Source organism: Apus apus, chromosome 3 (assembly GCF_020740795.1).
Source record: "Apus apus isolate bApuApu2 chromosome 3, bApuApu2.pri.cur, whole genome shotgun sequence".
In the NCBI taxonomy this organism is placed as follows: domain Eukaryota; kingdom Metazoa; phylum Chordata; class Aves; order Apodiformes; family Apodidae; genus Apus; species Apus apus.
In genome coordinates this window covers 100,242,004-100,262,972 of record NC_067284.1, presented here as the reverse complement: position 1 = coordinate 100,262,972, position 20,969 = coordinate 100,242,004, and the positions used below count along the sequence as shown (strand labels likewise).

The 20,969-nt window shown below is 43.6% G+C and overlaps 1 protein-coding gene across 1 annotated transcript in view; it reads left to right on the top strand.

The window, feature by feature from the left end:
- Positions 1-13,952: 13,952 nt before the first annotated feature.
- EZR (ezrin) overlaps positions 13,953-20,969 on the top strand; it is a 38,466-nt gene continuing 31,449 nt past the window's right edge. The window contains exon 1 of the mRNA XM_051615659.1: positions 13,953-14,252. Within this exon, the coding sequence (XP_051471619.1) occupies positions 14,241-14,252 (12 nt within the window). The 5' untranslated portion in view covers positions 13,953-14,240. The remainder of the gene's footprint in view (positions 14,253-20,969) is intronic.

Below are 20,969 nucleotides of genomic sequence, written 5' to 3'. Positions count from 1 at the left end.
AAGCAATTCCCCAGCATTAAAACAATGAAATTACATGGTTAGTGGAGGTGTTGGTTTGTGTGGGGTTTTATCTCTTAAATATCATAATTGTATGTTACTGTGATGAGCAGTTTTGCCCCGGCCACAAATCAAAGGCATCATCGAAGTATGTCAGTGGAGTTTTGCACTCATTGAATCTTATCTACTGTAGGGGCAAAAAGATCTGAGAGCAGTGTTTAAGAATTTCATAGATTCAGTTTCTGCCTTGCCAGTGCTGTGGTCACCAGTGTACTGCAGTGCTCAGAGGGTTCTGAGTCTGGGAATGATCAAGTATTGACTGTCACTGCTAAGAATAGCCTGTATTTTGAGGAAAGTTTGGGAGTGGTGTTATAGTCATGAAAGGTTCTAATTTTAGGTTAAAGTTGTTAAAGTAAAACATTTTCATGATCGATTGCATAAAATCAGATTCTACCTGCCTCACTAATAAGCAATTTGTAATGCACAGGGAAAGACAGGCTGAGCAGGAGTGTCTGCCTTTGCATTCAGAAGGAGCATTTAAGCGACTAATACAAAGGGTGCTTGAATAGAATGAATTTGCCACATGCAAAGATTTCTTACCAGGCTGACCAAACTCTTGTCAAAATAACGAGAGGCTGAAAATCTGTTTACAAAGCCAGTCTTGCTGCAAATGTTGCTGCACAGGAAAATAATTGCACCTTTTATTATGAAAAAGTGAACTCCAGAGTTCAGGGAAAGGGTGCACAATTTTGCAGAAGGGAACAGAGAGGTCATGCTGTGTGCTTGCTCATTAAGGAATTGCACCGGAATGTGGGAGGGTAGAGAGCAAAAATTCAAAGCTCCTATGTCTGCAAGAAAACAGGGTAGTATGTATGCCACAGTGACTTATGATGTGCAGAAACCATACTGAAATTATTCTAAAAATGTTAAGGATGAAAATTAGTTTTACTGAAGATCTCAGCCTCTAGAAGTTACCTTATCTTTGAGCTTGTACAGGAATGCCTGCTGGACCCATGCTTTATTCAGGCTCCAGTTCACCAATACTCTTAAATATGCATACAGGGATAAACAAATATTGTAATTTCCCTGAATTCTGGAGGATGCTGGTTTCAAGGATGAAGTGAAGTCAGTAGACAGATGCCTTGCTGCAGGGTCCCAGCGCTTTAAGGTAAGTGCTTTAAGGCAAGGACTGCAAATCTTAGGAGGGTCTTGCAGACCCCGGTCTCTGTCTGGGTTGGTTCCATTTGCTGGTCAGCAGTGAAACTGCACTGCAAGAAACAACATTACATCTGTGGAGAAAGAAACAATTGAATAATGATATTGAAACCCACCCTTGATGTAGGGAATAAGAATCTGCCTCTTCTACAGAGACCAGTGTAACAGGACAATACAAGGGCTGTACAATTATATATTTATAATTTTTGAAGACTATTTTAAGGTGCTCACAAGAAATCATTATGATGCTGGGAAGTAATCATGGTTGGTTGGGCTTCTTTTCACACCTTTTTGGTTTCAGGTGCCCATCCTGGGCCTGATCCTGACTGAAATCCATTAACATTTTGGAGTGAGGCCAGTGCCTCTCTAATGCTGTCTTCAAGCTGCATGAAGCAGAAGTCCTGTGGAAATAATAGAAACATTGAGTTTAAAAGAGCCTGCTGGGATAATTTTCAGTTCCTCAATTTTCTCATTAACAACATTGATTTATTTTTACACTGTCACAGTCTGGTAGTAGAGCGGGTGAGGCTGAACCAAAAGAAAATTACAGTTTTCTCCAAAGTGTCATGTTTGTTCACCTCCATGTGCCACTTCTCCCATGGAAATGCAGTATTTAATGCAACTCAAGTGTTTACACAGCACTGTTGTAAAGCAGGCAGTAAATTACTTCCTTTATGGATAGACCTGTGGGTATGTTCTGCTTGCTGCTGTATTAACTGAATATTAATAATTAGTGAAAAAAGAGAAGTAAGAATATTAAAACTGACTTGTTATGCTGTTAGGATGATATAACGATTTCTAGCTTCTGTAACAGGCCCTTTCCATCCTGCAAGTACTACCCTGCACACACACTCCAGTGAAGGTCCTGGTGCATCCCACAGCAGTCTGTTCCCAGCCCAGAACACCTGGAGCCGTCTCACCCTATTTATGGGCAGGTTTTTTATTAACCATATTACACAGAAAAAAACTCTTAATCCCAGAAGGCCCAGCCTTTGTTAGGACCTGGATGGGTTTTCCAAGTAACTCTCTCCTGATAAACCTTCTTCCTGGTTGCTGCTGTCCTTGGATAAGGGAGTGTTTCAGGCAACTTCAGGATGAACCACACCTTACTTCCTTACTGTGAACAACAGGGATTGCTCCACTCCTTGCTCCACCATGCTCTCCTCTCCCTCCTGGCCTGGGGATGAACCAGGACCCTTGGTGGAGCTGCCTCCCCAGCTCCCAGCTGGGGTGAAGAGTGAGAGCACAAAGCCGAGCAGGGAGGAGCTGAACCATGGGTGGGTTGAAAGGCACCATTGACAGGCTGCGAAGGGAAACAGAGCACTGGGTAAACAAGTATTGAAGAAACAGCTCTGGGTTGTAAGATGCAAAAAGCATTGCTGAGCAGAGCAGACAAGCTTTTGGGGGCTCTAGGAAGCAGTACATGGGTGCTGAGAAGCATAGATCCCAGCTGGAAACCTTGCATAGACAATAATCCTAGAAGGATGAGTAAAGGAGATACTTCAATAATTCAAGGAGTAGGTTAATATTTACCCTGTCTCTCCTTGTGTGATGTGAGCCAAATCTGGCTGACCTCCCTCAGTTGAGCAGAGCCACAAAACACCATCCCACTAGTCTTATCAAAGGAGCGAGAGGAGTCTGTGCATGTCAAAGCCAGATGTAATTCATGTGTATATAGAAAACCCTTCACATGGAGTGCGTATAATGTTACAGAATACATTGTAAAAAGCCCACAAGAGAAACCTGAGAATTATTACATTAAATAACAGAATAAAAGCAATCTGATATTTTAAAGAATTTCTCCTCTCTCTCTTTACAGGACAAACAACATGCATAGACATTTTGCTTGAATGTAAAACTAACAGGGCAACTGTTCTGACCAGGACCACTTCAACTTCCCCTAATTTCCTCAGGTTTTTATAACTGCTGAACCACTGGTATTTTTCCATTCATGTCATCTCAAGTTTTTTAAAGAACACAGAACTCACTTCTTCCACCTCTACTCATGTTAAAATAAGACTGCACAAGAACTCAGGTAATAGCACCATGGCTAAAAGTAGCAGAATCAGCCCACTAAGTTCTGTTTCCAGACTGGAATGCACAGACTCAGTCTGATATTTGATAAGGCAAATAAACAGCTGGATTACTATGATTCTGACCTCACACAAGTGGAAAAGAATTTCTGACTTTGTCCCTGTATGCTGTGTGCAGGTCTTTGGATAATACTTAAACCATGAGCACAGTTCAAGGTTATATTTTCACATTAACAAGGGCTGGCTGAGAGAGTAAAGTAACTAATTAAGAATTACAATGGGAGCCTGTTGGAGTGAAGTAATGGAATTTTCTCCACAAAACCTCTCGGTTACAGGCCTGGTCTCCCAATGTCTTGACTCTGAAGGGCTTTAACACTGGGGCAAGATTGCAAGCTTGAGTCCTGTGGGAAGGGGCTCACTCACAAACATTGCTATTCTGCATTGAAGCAACCTGCAGCTTTCATTCTCTCCAAGCAGGATTTCACTGCATCTGATTTTCCTGTAAATGGGCTCCACAAAATTAATTACTGGTTCTAAAAATGATTCAATTACCTTTTTCCTAATGTTCTGAGATGGCTTACTGGATTCGAGTTTTAATTCATCTGGGTACTGGATACATAGCATTGCATTTCTTCTCAAGGGAGGAATAACCAGATTATCAGATAAACACCAAAATAACCTAAATTCACATTTCAATCCTGCAATGTACTTACCAGTGCAAGCTTTACTTCTTTAAGGATACTCATTGAAGAAATAAATTGTTTAAGTATATGCAATTGCTGCAATTGTTTTTCTTATGCATCAAACATTTAAACAAATATGTTGTATCTGAAGTTAAAAAACTCAATCTCAAATTTTACAGCCATCATAAAAATCTGTGCTTAGAGATTTTAGAGTCAGGAGAGAGAATTCTGATTATCTGCCTTATCGAACATGAAACTCAGGTTGTCAGTCAGAAATTCCAGTAACTTTTGTTTAGAGCTTTTATTTGAGTTAGATTGTCCTGCTGAAATTTAACACCTGCAAAAGCAAACAAAACTTTTCTTACTCCTTGTTTAAGCCATTATTTACTCACCGTTTCTGTGTGGTGGCGTTTGAAGCACAATACTTAATTGCTCCTTGAAGCACAGAAAAAGAGATTGTTGATCATTACAAATACTGCTCATTGGCAACTGTGGGGAAAATTGTGGCCATAATCTTATTTGAAACACCACCACTATTTCAGAAGTCTTTTGCATGGTGCTACTGATACTGCATGCTGCATTTTAACGTGATTCCTATCAAGAAGGGTTTTTTGTAACATTGCTTTTTTTTTTAAATAAGGGTGCAGACTGAACTCTGAGACAAGAAAGAACTTTGTGCAAGAGTCTGTGCTGTTATCTAAAGAATATTGTTTCTTATCTCTCTGGACTCGTAAAGCACAGCTAAACCCACTGCAGTGATGAGTGAGCAGTTATTTCAGGAGACGGGGTGGAGGGTATTAAAAAGCAATGCAGGGAAGAAGCAGACTTAGATATCAGGAAAGATAAAACAGAAGGAAATTATTTCTTGCTGTGACTTTGCTTGCTTATGGGACAGTCTCCTAAAGGGTTCCAGAGAGTTCCCAGCAACTTGGACACAAATGGAAAAAACGCTGTGTTGCTACAGATGGTTGCTCTTGGAGAGAAATAGCATGGGTGAAGTACTTTAGTTAGTCCTGTCCACGTTGCTTTCTGTGAGCACCTTTGCTGCAGCTCTCCAGGATGCCCCTGAACCCTTCTGGGCACATCTGCAGTGTGGACGGTCCCCACCTGTGAAGCCAGTGACTTTCTTTGCAAGCACATCCAGCTGTTACTCCACCCTGTGAATCAGCTGCACATGCACACCCTGTTTTGTTGCAGTGTCTAAGGACCTTTTGGCATTCTCCTGCCTCAGTGCCAGGCAGGTGAAGGCAATCGAGGCCAGTGGCCAGGACTCTTCAGTTTTCCCACTCCATGCTGCTGTCTTGCCATGGAGGGCAGGACAGAGAAACTGCCTGGTGGGCCTTGCCTATCATGTCTGTGTGAAGTGGGCTGAGTTTTTCTCTCAAGGTTTCACAAACAAGCCTCAAAGACCAGTTTCCCCATGGATGGCAGGCAAGAAGCCACGCATGGCCCTAGGCCCAAGGCACCCAGACACTGAACTGAGGCTGTGCCTGGCATGACAGTGCTTCAGCAGCTGTGGCAAAACAGGCCCTGTTACCCAATGTGGCCTACAGTGAAGCCCTTATTGTGGCAATATCCCAAGTGCTCACAGCATTTGGTCTTAAAAGTGAGCTCTGCAAAAGAAAGCCGTAGCTGACATCGTGCTTTCACCTCACTCTCCACCTGCCCTGGCAGGCAGACCTCAGCCAGGGAGAACAGCACTGGGCAACCCACTTTCTCATAGGAAAATGCCACACGTAACAGCATAGCATGCCTTAGAGACAATAGGGTTCACTCATGTTTACAATGTGTTTTGAGCTCTTGTGCTCCTGGTCTCCCTGGGATCCAGGATCAAGCCATGGATGGCTTTGGAGATAATCCAAGCCAAGCCTATGAAGGCCTCTAATGGACAATATTTGTACTAAACAAAGCAAAGTTTGTAAGGTCAAATGACATAGTTGGGAAAAACAGGCAAACTTCTTGGATACTTAAAAAGTTTGCTTCATATCTGATTGCTACAACTACGATGTTTTTACCATTCCAAGATAATTAAACATAGCGAACAATTAGCTCATGAACCACTAGCTCTGGAGTCACCAGATCCTCACCCTCAACTGATACCAGGTGGAGGGACATAACACCCTGCCTCTGGAGTCCAGCAGCACCTCACCCCTCTCCTCCCACACTGTAAGCTCTTGAAGGTCAAAACAGAGCAGTGGACCAACAAATCTGGCTCCAAAGACGTCACTAGCGATCACTGAGAGGTCATGTAGATGAAACTGGCACAGAAGGCGATCAGAAGGTTACCTGTTATAGATTCTCCCCTCTCATTTTACATTTGCCCTTTATTAAAATAGACCAAAGAATTAATCATGCCACCTTTTAAGGATAATCAGCTTACTGGTAAATGAAACACTGAGCTGAGCCATGTTCTGCCTAGGAGCAAGTCAAGTCTGCGTGAAATCCTGGTTACATCTGAGGCAGCACTTCAGCTCTATTTTGAAGGCTCAAGTGGTACTCAGTACCTAGGTCCTGAGTTACCTGCTGCAAACAGGTGAAATTCACCTGCTATTTTAAAAGTAGCATAATGATACTATTTTCTGAAGTGTTTTGAGGAGTTGCTAGCCAACACTCTGCAAGACTGGGTGTTTATCTTTTGTGTCATGCGTCAGAGGCAATTACTTCACAAACTAGGTGTGTCATTGGGAAGCACTGAAAACTCCCTTTGTTTCAGGCTGCCTGCGTGCCTCACTGTGGCAGGTGAGCAGTAATCAACCCGATCCCCTTCTCCTCCAGGGAGGCCTCACAGCAGTTATTTGGTTTGGTAGCCTCTGGCTTTAAGGCAGCGGGGACTGATTAGATAAGGTGACTGTGTATCTGCAGCCTTGACATAAAATGGCTTTAGTTTGCCCTCAGTGTTTTGTGGGATTGTTAAAAACTAATTGAGGACATATGTAGCTTCTTGTAAATTGTATATGAGCTGTTTGCTGTGTAACACAAATAGCTTTTTCTCATGAATGAGTATTTAATTCAGGTAGAGTTCTAGGTAAACCCTTGCAAAATATCAGAGTTAAAATTCAGGCCTGGTGAAAGTAGGCAGTGTTCTGCTTTGTTTAGCAATGTCACCCTGCTTATACCTGCCTTGTATTTGGTCTTACGTCTTTATCAGTGTCTGCTTGTTTTCAGCATTATTGTGTTATCACAGAGCAAACAGAGGATTTCCCAAGAGATAGGTGGATTCTTGTACTTCAGACCTCCACCATAGTGTCTTACTCATTATATACTAAGGTCAAAATTGCCCTCCTTTATCTGCAAGAGACGTCTCCATTGTATGTTCTCTTCTAATTCAGCACCAGGAGTTCCCTTTGCCTGCATGCAGCAGACGTAACTTTTGACTACAATGGCACTTGGAAATGTTCTTGTCTACAGCAGAAGCAAGTGATGCAGAGTAGGAGGCCAAAGATATGACCAGTAATAAATTTTCCCTTTCTCCCACTATGGGATGCAGCTTTTAAGGCTAACCAGCCTTACACTACAAAATAAACCTGACCTCTAATATTCAAAAGGGGGAGAGACCTTGTTGTGTAGAGCACTTAAATGAGGCTAGGTAAAATACCAGAACATAATCTGAGACATTCAGTCCTGAGTGGAAAAATAGGCTAGAGTGATATTAGGAACTTTGTGAACCTTATCTGTGAACCTCTGCATCAAGTAATTCTTTCTGTTTCAACGAGGGAAAAATAAGATAAAATGGTCTTCTCTTTTGATAGCTGGCACCAAACTGCACAGTCATGCACAGCTTATATTACTGACTTTGCTAAGAGCCATGCTAGATGTTTTATCTTGGCTCATTATTTAACTGTAAATTGCAGTATAGATTGTGCATCTTCTGAAATTGAATGAGAAATACAAGTACCAGTTAACGCAAACAATTTTCACAACTTCTACTTGGCTTTGGAGGGAACTCGACAGGAGGCAGAATCCCTGCCATTGAGTCCTGAGACTGGAATTTAAGGCCTTTCTAATGTTACAGTCTTGACTGGAGAATCACCAGGTGAAACTCAACACCTTAGTTTATGCTGAAAGTCAAACAACATGGCCCTTCTGATCTTAAAAGGTATGAGTCAGCATCCTATCAGAGGAAAAGAAAATGTACTCTATGTCCATTCATTATACATTGAACTCTGCACTCTTATTTTAGCCCTGAAATTCTGGCACTCTTAGTTAAGTTGAAATAGCTTATAGTTTGTATTTTTTAATCCTTACAGCCTCATTCCCACAGTGAGAGCAATAAAAATGTCAGCAGTATATATACTTATAAAACAACTTGGAGTAAAAAAAAAACCTCCTGTACATAGACTGGTGAATTATTTTTCCCTCTGTCAACTAGTGGGCATTTATTTTGCTTCCGGTTTTCTTACTACTCAGACCTGCTCTAAGCACACATCTGTGCTCCGTTTGTGAAGCACATAATCTAAGTCAGCTAACATTATTTGACCTGCTGTTTTTGTCAATACTGTCTTTATACATGTCTAGTTTGATGTTAAAAAGAACACAAAAACAAAACTAAAAGAGCTGGTCCCTGTAGAAGAAGTTCAGGCTTGCAGGGGCTATTTGCAGTATATGGCAGTCAGATCTACTTTTAATCAGATTCCAAACACAAAAGCACAAAGGAAGATATCAAGGTGGAATAGAGATTACTTAAAGAAGGGAACTCCCTTCCTCTTTCCTTTCTTATCATACACATTAAGATCATTATTTCATTTTGAGACGTAAAAGCTGTGTTGTCCCTAGTTTCCATTTGCTTTGAGTCTTGGACAAACATGGCTGGATTTATATGTGCAGTATAATCTTCACAAATTCAGTATGTCATGAACTTCACTTGTCATTTTACACATTTTTAAACAATGTTTTATGCTTGTTCTCATGTTTTTTATGATTGTTCTCATGCAATGGGTTCAGAAAACTCTCAGTGCTCTGTTTCTTTATTTTTCTTGGTAGGATCACTAATTCATTGTGGATTTCAGTTACAGAGATGATTACCATGGATTTTCCTTCCTTGATCACATGCATGTTTAAACCTGCTTTTACTTTGAGTAATATTTTATCTATATTTTATTTCATAGAATCATAGAATGGTTTGGGTTGGAAGGGACCTTAAAGATCATCTAGTTCCAGCTCCCTTGCCATGGGCAGGGACACCTCAAACTGGACCAGGATGCTCAAAGCCCCATCCAACCTGTCCTGCTTATCACTGAGTCTTGCCATCCCCATCCATAGTAAATAATTTCTCAGTCTTAACATACCCAAAATGTGAATGCCAAATTATGGTTTTGTTTCAGTCCAAACAAAGATTTTATTCCACACTTTGCATCACTCCCCCTGAAGGTTTCCTGTGGAAGAAGAAATACAGTTGTTACTAAGACAACTTTCATAGGAGCTGAAGGCAAACTGGCCTTGAAATTTTTCAGGGTTTTTGCTGAGGAGAAGAAATATGTTCATGATCTTCCTTTACACTTTTTTTTTTATTATTATTATGGATATGAGCCAGATAGAAGCTTGAAGTCTTGTCTACTTTTTCCTTCTTACCACATTTTAAAATAATTCTCATAAACTTCATTATGTATACATTTCTTCATAACCTAGCACGTCCCCATAGGTCTCCATGATGATCAGTCTTCTGGTTGATCTCAAGGAACTTCTAATCCCAAGGATCACTTGGGGGTGCAGCTGGAAAATAAAATGAATGCAAAGATAAGCATCTCCCAGCATGCAACCACTGCATCATTTAATGAGGTTTATTTCCAGGCCTGAACCCACCTAACCATTTGTTAGCACAAAATGAACTTGTGGGAACCCATGCTCACTGGAAAAAAAGTATTAACTGAACTTGGCAGCAACTTCTCATTTAGAAACAAGTGAAAATGAGGCACCAGCTTTGCACTCTTTTACCTCGTATATCCCCTTCAAAAGAAGTGCAGAGAATGTCAACAGTGCTTTGTCAATAGATGCTGGTCCACTGTGACCTGAATTTGTCAAGTTTTCAATAAGCTCAATGTGAGTAGAGGGAAAGCAGTTTTCAGTGCAGACAGAACTAGAACTCTCACAGTCCTTGGCCACTTTTTCTACAGTCTGACATTTCAGGAATTAGAATGCCAAAATTTCAGGAACTGCAATGAGGAATAAGTTCAGTCATGCCCAATGAAAAATAAGCTATTGTCAATAATACTATATAGTTCTTTTTCCTCTTGTAGGTCTTCCAGTTGACAATCACCCTCTTGACTGTCCTAGATGAGAGGAAATCTTGTTAAATCTTTACAAGATGGCACAGAATGTGGCATCCTTTAACTACCATATTGAATGTCCTTTCTATAACTGCTATATTAAATGTACAGTCTGTGAGTTGTCAAGAGGATAGTTATTTACTATGGATTTCCATTTAGTAAAAAAGCCCTGGAGTAAAACTGTAAATGAACTAGCAGAGATGTGGCAAACTCTTCCAGCAATGCCTTGCAAAAAAATCCTACACTTGGATGAAGCTTTCTATATGGCAAAACAAGGAGTTCATGGCTGCCTCTTGTTGAGACTATTGGTTTTGCATGAGCATCCAACAATGGGGGTTTTAGGGCATAGGATTCCATGTTTCCCAGTTCTAGGATGATCTGTCTTAGGAAGTTTCATGTCAACTAAAAATTGGCTGGCACCAGGCCTGTGAAGCAAAAGCCACTTTATAGCAATAGGACTTGCTTGAGCAAACTCTGACAAATACTTGGAATTTATAAATGTTTTACTATCCAGTTGGAATGTTAATACAGAATAAAGTAGAACAGGAAAATTAAATGGGTCGTCTCTTTACAAGAGGGAAGGCAGACTTGATGAGGATGACAACACACATTTGGTTAGGGGTCAGTAAGGTACAGAAACTGTTACAGAGAAGGAACAAAAACTGGGTTCTGCTACTGACCTGCTGAGCAATCAAGATCCTTTCATCACCTCCTCTGCCTTAGTAATTCCCATAAATTGCTAGTAATGCCATCCTCTTAATAAAGCAGGTTAAGAACAAGTGCTGGATCAGAGCAGATCTTAATCCTGTAACTTAAAGGCTTCATTTTGATCTGGGTCTTACATTTAGTTGTGAGGTCTGACTGAAGATGCTGTAGTTAGGGTGGCTATAAAAGCTCTCTCTTATTAAGCTAATGCCTAAATCTAGAAGTAACCAAGTTCCATAGATTTTTCATGTGAAAATTTTCCCAGCTTCTGTATTTTATCGGGGGTTTTTCTCACATTTGTATTTCTGTTCCAGCCTGTCTTGATGGGGGCTGATTGCTTTGAGCCCATTTCATGCCTGCTCCAACAGTCCCTCACCCTGACAGCAAAGAGGATTTGTCTGTAAGCATTCTTAGATGATGCCCATCAGTATTACACATGGTGCCCATGCTCCAAAAATTCAATATGCCAACAGTCACAACACTCTCAGAAAAGCCAGAGAACTGAGGGCTTTCACCCCTCTGCAGGGGGAGAGGGGAGCTAGGCTGGTTTGCATCTGCAAAGGATAAGTAGGGTTCTGTATTAAAGAAAAGAAGAGGCTGGCATGATATACCTTCCCATCCTTCTGGGGCAGAAGTGGGAAGAGAAATATGAAGGAAGGAGCTCACTGACCCAGCTACAGAAGAGTTTTGTGCTGTCACAAAGGTACCCCACCCAACCAAGCATTTAATAAGGCACTGTGCTCTGAAAGTAAGGGGGTTTGAAAACACACCTAGCAGAAGGCAAAACCTCAAGAAGGAGGCAAAGGGCATCTAATGTATGCTCTAAGCTGGCAACTGTTCTGGTTCTTGCCACAGAAGAAAATTCTGGCCGTGTAAAGCTCAATATGCTGGTGGTGTTTGGGTTTGGGTGGAGCAGCATTGAGTAAGCTGGTAGTTATGGGTACCATGGAGGTATCTACGTTTCCCCAGGTATTGCAGGTGATTGTGAGAGAATGGCATAAGGTTATGTGCTGTGGCAAACAGGAACCTAAAGATGGTATGTTGCCACACTTAATTGCTAGTCACCTAAATTCCTTTTGCCTCTAGGTCTGTGTGGTTAGGAAGCAATGGGAAGCACAAAAAACCCCACCAAAACAACACAGGGGCTTAAGCTTGGATATATACGTAACATGGAAACAAACACTTACCTGACTGATTCAAGACATTGAAGAGATTATGACCTATTAAATGAGGCATTGTTCTGACACGGAATTGCTCCAACATGGAGCCCCAGGGGGACGGTCTCTGAGCCCACGTTGGCGTGTGGACAGGAATGGGGTTTGAGACTGGAAATCTCCCGGTATGGAAATGGACTTCCATAGAATCTGTGCAATACCCTGTTTCTAGGGTATTCAGACACACACACTTGTTTTGGCTTTTCTTTTTCCAATCCCAGCCAAAATTTGGATTTTAAGACTAAGCAATGAACATATTACATCTCTATCCTTTTTCCATCCCCCCCAAAAATCCACGAATGCCACTTAGGGTTCCAAATGAGAGCTGCAAAGGCTGGGTTCTTACAGCACTCGCTGCTTGGAACCGTAAGCCCTTGTGCTTGGCAGCCTACCCAAAACACTGTGATAATCTGGTCTGGTCCATCTCCAGTATCATCCTACCAAATAAGCCATGAATCCCAGTGTAAACTTATTGTTTAACAGAAGAGCATAGAAAGTCTCCTCACAAGTCATATTTTGCTAAATTAACCTGATCCAAGTAAATCTCTGGAATTGTTCAACCTGAAAATGAACACCCTATCTCTTTCACAAAGATGGTCGATCCTATGGCCCTTTTCTTAAAAACTGTTCAGCTTAGATTATTTCTTCTCACCTGCTCTTACAAGCTGAGCCCCATGGCTCTGTTTTGATGGTCAAGCCTCCTCTAATCCCCAAGGATCATGCAACAGGAAAAGAATTTATCTGTGAATTTGCTCAGCCTCCCACTTGGCTCCCCTCCCCTTTCTCCCACACACCCGACAGAGTAACGATCGTTTTATTTTAATGTGGCACTATCAATTGTTGCCTAGTGGACTCTGTGAGGGAAGACACCATTTGGATCTTCTCCAGCGCAGGAGAAGTATTGTTAAGCCTGACCTTTTTGTTACTATCCCTTGACACTTCCCAGGCTCTCCCTTGCCCTGTGTATTTGCTGGTTATTCGCCTTGTTCTGCACCTCCTTGTTCCTACTCTGTGCCTTTTCTGACGGCGCAGGCAGGCACTGGTGGAGTGGGGATGTTGCCCCACAGCAGCTCAGCTCCATTTCCGTACTCCTACAGCTCAGCCACATGCCAGTGCCGGCACAGCAGAAGAGCTGCGTCCCACGGGCCCTTGCCCGGGACTATGAAATAAAACGTGCTCTTGTGACCGGCCAGGCGAGGAAACGCCGCGGGCGGCCGCAGCTCCGGCAGACACCGTGTTTGCAGAAGCACGTAGATGGCCGAGGATGGAGCAGGAACAAGGGGCAGTGACACAGGCTCTGTCATCTTTGCATGCCTGTGAAGCGTTAGGCTGCTTGCACGGCCTGTTTTGATCTTTGCGAAGGAAGATCAGGGCCAAGTGTACCCTTTGCTGCCCAGTTTCTCAGCTCGGATGGACGGGCAGACTTGTCCTGCTGCCGTTGCTGAACATGTCCTTTCCTGTTAAGTGTTAAGTAACCGTACCTCCCGAGCCGAGGCTTCCAGAACGACACCGGCGGTGACACCGGCCGTAAGACTCGCGTGTCGTCGCAGCGCCCGCGCCCATCGTTACCAGCCACAGCGACCGGCGGGGCAGGCCGCGCGGCCATGTTGCGGTGGGCAGGGCGGCGGGGCCGTGAGGGGGCCCCGCGCCGGGGCTGCGGGCAGGCAGGGAAAAGGCGGCAGAAGGAAAACCCGCCGCAGCTCGGCCCGGCCCGGCCCGGCCCGGCGCCGCCCCCGCCCACCGGCACCTGTTGCGGGAGGGTTGGCGGGCGGCCCGGCCCGCCCCGCGGGAGCTGGGGGGAGGCTGGCGAGGCCAGAGCCGGGTCCGCTCTTCCCGCCCCGGGGGGTGTCGAAGCGAGGCCGGCGAGGGGGCCGGGTGGCTGGGCGAGGCCGGCGCGGCGCTGGGGCAGCGGCAGGGGGAGCGGGGCCATGGCCGGCGGGTGAGTCAGCGGCGCGGCCCCACCTGCCCTACTTAACCGCCGCTGGGCGCCCGGCCCCGCACTCGGGGCTGTGCTGCCGCCGCGGCCGGAGCTGCGCCTTCCTCCTCCTCCTGCTCCCGGGGCGCTGGGCGGGGACCGCCGCTGCATGAACGTTCGTCTCGGGAGCCGCAGAAGCACCCGCAGCCCTCAAGATGCCGAAGCCGGTAAGTGGGGCGCGGGAGGAAGGGCTGGGCGCTCCGTGGGGCTGCAGCGGGGCCCGCGCGGCGCTGCCCCGACCAGGGTGCCGAGCTGCCCCGACCAGGGTGCCGGGCCGCCCCGACCAGGGTGCCGGGCTGCCCGAGGGGCCCGGCACCTCCTGCTGCCCCGCCTGGGCTCTTCCCGGCGCCCTGCCGCCCCCTCCCTGGAAGGGCTGAGGTCCCCGCCGCGCCGGCTGCCTGAGCTCCCCGGGCTGCCGCTTCGTGGCTCGGACACCCGCAGAAGTTCTGCGCGGTGCGAGGAGAGAGCTGCGGGGCCGCCGCGGTTCACGCAGGGGCTCCAGAGCCAACTAAGCGGCTACTTTGAAGTAGGAGCCATAACTAGATACTTGCTCGGGACGTGGCGTGCGCCCCGCGGAGCGCGGCTGGAGCTGCGAGGGCCGGGGCAGGACGGGGGGCGGCTGGGGCAGGAGAGGGGCAGGAGGGGGGCCGGAGGGCCAGGAGGGGGGCAGAAGGGGGCGGCCGGGCAGCCTCTCCTGCCCCGCGCCCGGCGGGACCCCCGCCCCGCAGCCGCGGAGCTCGGGAGCCGCCGGGCGGGGTGTTGCTGCGTGTTCCGGCGGCGCTGCAGGTGCAGGGGCGTACAGACCTGCTCGGCGGCTCGTGAGGAAGAGATTTCATGACGCTCCCGCTTAACGGGAGATGGCAAAACTGTACGGGCTGCCGTTCAGTGTTTCCATGGCCTGTGTATTTATCCGCCGGAATCATGTATTTCTGTATAAACATGAGAGAAACTGCTATTCCCTTGCCTTGTGATCTAAAACCTAGTACTAGGGAGTCGCAATGCAGTTCTCCACAGTAGTGTTTCACAGGAATTATCAAAAACCCGTTTTTTTCTTTTTGTATACCCCCCCCCCCCCCCTTTTTTTTTTTTTAAATCAAACAAACTTGGTTGTCTTTTTCATCCCCTTGTTTTTTTTCTTGACACCTCCCCCCTCCATGTTTTTGGTAGGCGCTTTTTTTTTTTTTTTGCGTGTTTGGGTTTAAAATCTGCTATTATTTTCCTAGTTAGAAACAATAGTTTCCCCGAGGAGCTCACTGCCTAATGCGAAGCTTTGAGCAGAGGCACTTTTGAACTCTGAAGAGCATAATCAGAACAGATTGGTGTTGCTATCTATTTTTAATAGAGGCAATATTTCTTAAAATGCAGCACAGCACTCTTATGTGAGTATTAGCTACACCCTGTGAAATGGGAGTAAACAAGCTTATCTTTATGGTAATAAGCAATTGATGTTTTACCACCATAACATTAGTTTAACTTTTTTTTTTTTTTAGAGGGGTGCTTAGGTTAATTTATGCTGCAGTTTTGATAAACCTACAAATGTGCTCGATCCTTTCAAGAGCTGCTAAATTTTCAGTCTCCCTGGGTGTTTCATTATAAGGAGGTGGTGTGTTTACTGCATATTAAAAATGTACACTGAAAGGACCTTTCTGCAAGTGAGGGAGAAAATTTACAAAGCATGGGTGTAAAAACTTGTGTGTGAATAATCTCTCTGCTTCATTTGCTAATTACAGAGTGCTTTCTTGAAATATCCTGGTCAGACTAATCCGAAATCCTGGTTTAGGACTAAGTTGTGCTGGAAGTCATAGATAGGTGTGGAAAACCTCTCTAATCTCTTTTTAAAAATTGGAAAAAAAACCCCAAACAACAGCCGTATTTATCCTTTGGCCTAGCATGGCTATGTTCATATTCCCTCATAAATGGTGAGTTTTCTTTGGTTTGTGACTGACTAACCAGTGAATAACAAAGGTGGATGGTGTAAAAACCATCTTTCACTGAGGCAGCACAGTTGCCCTCTAATGATTCCTGAGACATGACCTACAGGCTGGGATTTATAGGCAAGACTCTGTCAATAGTTTTTACAATATATAAGCACTTTTTTAATCTGCCGTTTAGCAAGGCTGAATTTTGCAGAGGTTATTTTAATAAAACATACTATTGGATCTGACTGCTTCAGACTGAGTGGATTTGGATCCTTCCCAACACAGCTCATTTGGTCTTAATACAGCTAAGTAGGATTCCTGTCTGTGGGGAATGGGGGGAGAGGGTGTAAAGCTGTCACTCCAGAGGCAAGACTGTGCTGAGGATGGACAGGACAGCAGCTGTTGGTGTGCATGAGGAAGGACAGCATAAACTCTAGGGATGCACGGGGAAGCAGTTTTAGTTTCTAGTGGGTATTTGACATGGCTACTAAATATTACCTGTGCTTGTTTGCACATGTCTTGTCTGCTTGGCCTAAGTACATATGTTGCTTGGCAGGCTTCATGCTGCTGTGGGTGAAGTTTGACAAAGTGATCATCAGTTGTCATCTTATCTTGTAAAAAAAAAAAAGCAGAGGTTTTGGCACCACCCTTCCAAAAAAAACTAAAACCCATTAAGTTCAACCTTCAAATGAAGCTTTTCTTTTAACAAAAATATGCAAGCACACTCAAAACTTGCAGATACTGTTTGGAGTTTATTCTTTCACAGTAAACAAAATAGTAAGTCCGTTAACAGTAAAATGTTAGTGATTTTGTATTTTGAGTACCAAAGTAAAGCGTGAGAAAGTCAACTGTATTCCATGTTCTGTGGTAACACAATTAGTTGAATCTAATGCCTGTGTACAATGCTTAAAAATTCCAGCAACAGTCTGGAAAATAATTCTGAAATAAATATGTTTGTTAATATAGACAAGTATTAATTTATCATTTGCACATGGCAGAATATGTGTTAATAGTTACAAAGTAACAAACTCTCTGAGGTAATACATAAATATGTAACTTCTTGGACCCGGTGGTAAGGGTTTATGGCTGGGAGTTGTCACCAGTTCAGATACATAGTTTCCATCTAGTCTGTACAGAGGTTCATTAGGTTTCACAGGTGGTAAATTATAAGAAAATGCAAGATATGTCATCTTGTCCAAATCTTGCTGTTACCTGAAAGCAGCTGAAATGCTAAATAAACTTACTTGCATCAGCCTTGCATCTTTTCCTGGAGTGTCTGTGTGCTCTCTGTGTTTTTCCTAGATAACCTGTTACTAGTTTATTTCTGTTTGGCACATTATTAGATGGTGTTTTAGCTGAACTATATTCTTTAGCAAAACAAACCAATCTAATAAACTGGTGAGAACAGCGTGGCTGTGGGCTAATGAGTGTTACTTACAGAAGGAGAAAGAAACGTGATCACTGTTCTACAGACCTGTTAATTTGATCTGAGCTACCAGTATTCTCTGTTACTATATTGAACTCTGAACTGTACTCAAGGTGGATTTTATGTTTCATCTTGGGGGAAAGAACACAAAGCTTCACAAGAAGTGAAGTCAGCTTTGCAGCAGAGCATTTGATATAATGTTACTCAAGCATTTTTTTATACTTGTGTACATGTATGTGAAACTGTATAAAGACGAGACTGCAGTAAATGCAGTCTAACAGCTTCTGGTGCTAAAGAGAAAATACAAGTAGTATCAAGAGACATCATTTTTTTAATACCTCTACTAATGGCCTGTGGTCAGAAAGCTGAGCATGCTAATGCCATGTCATTGTGGGGGAGGTATTATTGATGCAGAGGGCCACCATATAAAGGGGATTGTAGGACTGGGGTAATAAGGTCCCCCTGCAATAGTTAAACTGGGAGGGATGGGGAACGAGGTCCTTCACTATGTAGGATAAAAAGGATCTGGGTTAATCAGTAATAAGTTGACTGTTGTCCATATCACCTGCAATGCACCAGGTTTCTCTAATGGAAAACATTAATAGGAGGTGCTCGTGAGATCGTACCTTGAGTATAAGTTGCACTGACCTGTGTCCGGGAGAAGGAAACTCAAAACAGAACCTAGAGAAGGGGTTCGGGATGACTAGAGGCAGAAAGCCACCTCACAGTAAGAGTGCCTGGCTAGTTTAGTTTGGTGGAATTAAAACAAGTTACCTCCTTTTCACCTGCATAAAATGGCAAGGGGTTTAAGTGCTACAGAAGAGGAAGAACTGCTTTAAGCAGAACTTGTCTTTCAAGAGACTTTTAAACATTAGAGCAGTTAAGTGTGTAGGGTGTTGGTTTTGTTTTGGTTTTTTGTGGGTGGAGTTTTTCCCCTCCCATGTTGGTCTTACTGGGAGAATATTCCTAGGCCTATAATCCCTTAAGATAAAATTTGACAAGGCCACAATTTAGTGCTGCTGCCTGTAGGAGTGGGGAACTGGAACTGATGACTCAAAAGGTTTTTCCCAGCCTTGTGTTGTTAATAATGTGTGCTAGGCATTAAGTGGTTAGACAAGTCTTCCATACCTGTTTGCTGTTGAATATACATGAATTCTGAAAAAAGAACGTGAAGACAACATGCAAGTCTTATACCAAATCTTTAGCTGTCCATGAACAGATTATGGCATTGAAATTCAGTAAGTTTATGATGAGAGAGCCCAAAGAGATGCAAGTGTAGTGACAAGAATTTATTCTAAAGACAAAAAATGAATAATTAATAATTGTTCTCAGATCTTCCCAATTTAATATTGACTATGTATCTTTTAACTACACATAACAGTTTTACCTCAGAGATCTTCACAGCAGATTGCTATAACTGGACTGAAATTTAAAAAAAATTTCAATCCTTAAGTGCTCATAATTAAAACACTCTTAGCTTATGGGTTGCTATTGATTTAGTCAGGAATAAAATCTTACTCTTTCCTTGTGAGCTCCAATTGCAGTACATCAGAAGATATGGTGTATGGTGTCCTTAGTATCAGGAGTTGTATACTCTGGTGCAAAAAGAAACTATAAGGAAGCTTCCATTTGCCCAGTGTGAGAACACCCACTCAGCTACAAAAGTAAAGTGGAGGATTCTATTAATAGTAAATTTAGGGAGCAGTTCACAGCTGACTAAAGTTAGAAGAGAATGAGCTCCCAGTTGTGCCAAAACCCTGAATTACTCCATGAGCTGAATAAGAATTGTTAAGTGCAGTTTGTTTTGGGATGTCAGCTGCTGCAGGGAAACCAAGGGTGTTTACTGTTAGTCACTACTTAAAGAATTTCTTAGCCTTCTTAAAGGGCACAGGAGGGGAGATAAGCCTTCCTGTTCTCCCTCCTTCTGCCCACATGAACATCATTGTCTGTCTACAAAAAAAAAAAAAAGAGCTGTGGTATGTCAGGACTTTTTGAGAATAAGACTTCTTGATGACCAGTGAAGATTGCCGCATCAGTGTCATTCTTGTTTGGCACTCTGAGTCCAAAGAGCTTTATGTGCACTGTAAATCCCATAATCACTCCATTGACCTTGAAGAAAGGCAGTGCTGCCTAAGATCATTGAACCACACTGCACACTATGTTAAGTAACGTATTTTAGCTGTGTTGTGTGCTTGCTTTGAAGCCTGGTTTTAGCATTTGATAACATTTAGCCTGTGAGCTGAGAAGTGCAGCTCTTTGCAGAACCAGCTGAAGTCTGGCACTTTTACTGAGCAGTGTATGGGAACCTTTCCTCTATGGAAGGGAGAAAATTGTTGTTATGTGAGGCTGGAAAAAGTTGTAGCTCAGTGTAACAGTTGACCATATTGTCTCCATACTGCTCCTCTGTTCCAATCCATGTTTTGTTTCCCTTTCTAGATCCTACTTCATAGAGGGTAAAAATCACCTGCCTTCTTTGCATCTGCTCTCATCTTTGAGAGAGCATGAGCAACAGCCATGTGCCCAGCTGAGACTGATGAGTACCTGGTACTACCAGCAGTCAAATAAAATAAAAATCCTTAGTCTAAGAATTAAAATGTAAGAATCTCATCTTTTGTATGAGATGTAAGCAAGATAAACTGTTGCTTGATGACCAAGGACTTGTATTTGGCTACCTACTGTGTAGGCTCAATGGAAGAGGTGCTGGCACCCCTACACAAGGTGTGTAGCCTTCTGCTAGCTTTGAGAAGGAAGCATGTAGTTGCCCTGTTTGAGAGATTATTATTGTGTATTTATTGTGTAAAACTCAGGCCTCACTGTCGCCGTCTCTTCCTCTCTTGGTTTTGCATGAAAATGTCCATGTTTGCCATGGTTGTTCTAGCTCAGTGTGTAATGTGTGTGAGAGGCTCCTCTGGGAGTTCGAGGGAGTGGACATAGCTGGTTAATCTTGAGCAGGCTTGTGAAACAGGTCTAGAGCTCCTTGGTTCTGCTGAGACACCACTGTTCTGCAGATGCATAGAGCAGATCTGTGAGTTGCCTACTACCTGAAGAAGCAGAAAGAGGTTAAAGAATCTCATATTTGTATCAGGGTGCCTGAATTTAGTCTTTGTAGCTCAATAAAGGACTTCAAAGTCTGTACTGTAGGATCTGGGCTGCAGAGTTCCTTGTGGGAGCTAAAGTTATTCTTTAACATCTAGCTGAACACACTTTAATTGTGAAAGCTTAGCTTGCTTTTTGTCTTTGTAGAGATAAGTGATTATAGAAAGTTCCTGGTGCACAAAGTATGTGGTGTTGGTGGCTGGATTTGTATAGGTGATATTCAGTGATCTCAATGTGGGAGTACGTAGCTTTCCCTTTTAAAAACTGGTAAGTTGTGTGAGCAAACTTTGAAAGTTACTATTTCTGCTCCCAATATGCTCTGGGTACAATTTGGGAATCACTGGTGCATATTTGTTTGCCATCACACTTTACAGTGAAGGGCCTGTGAAGAGTTTCATCTCAGAAGCCCTCAAGCTGTTTTAGGGGTCAGGACGAGGTATTTT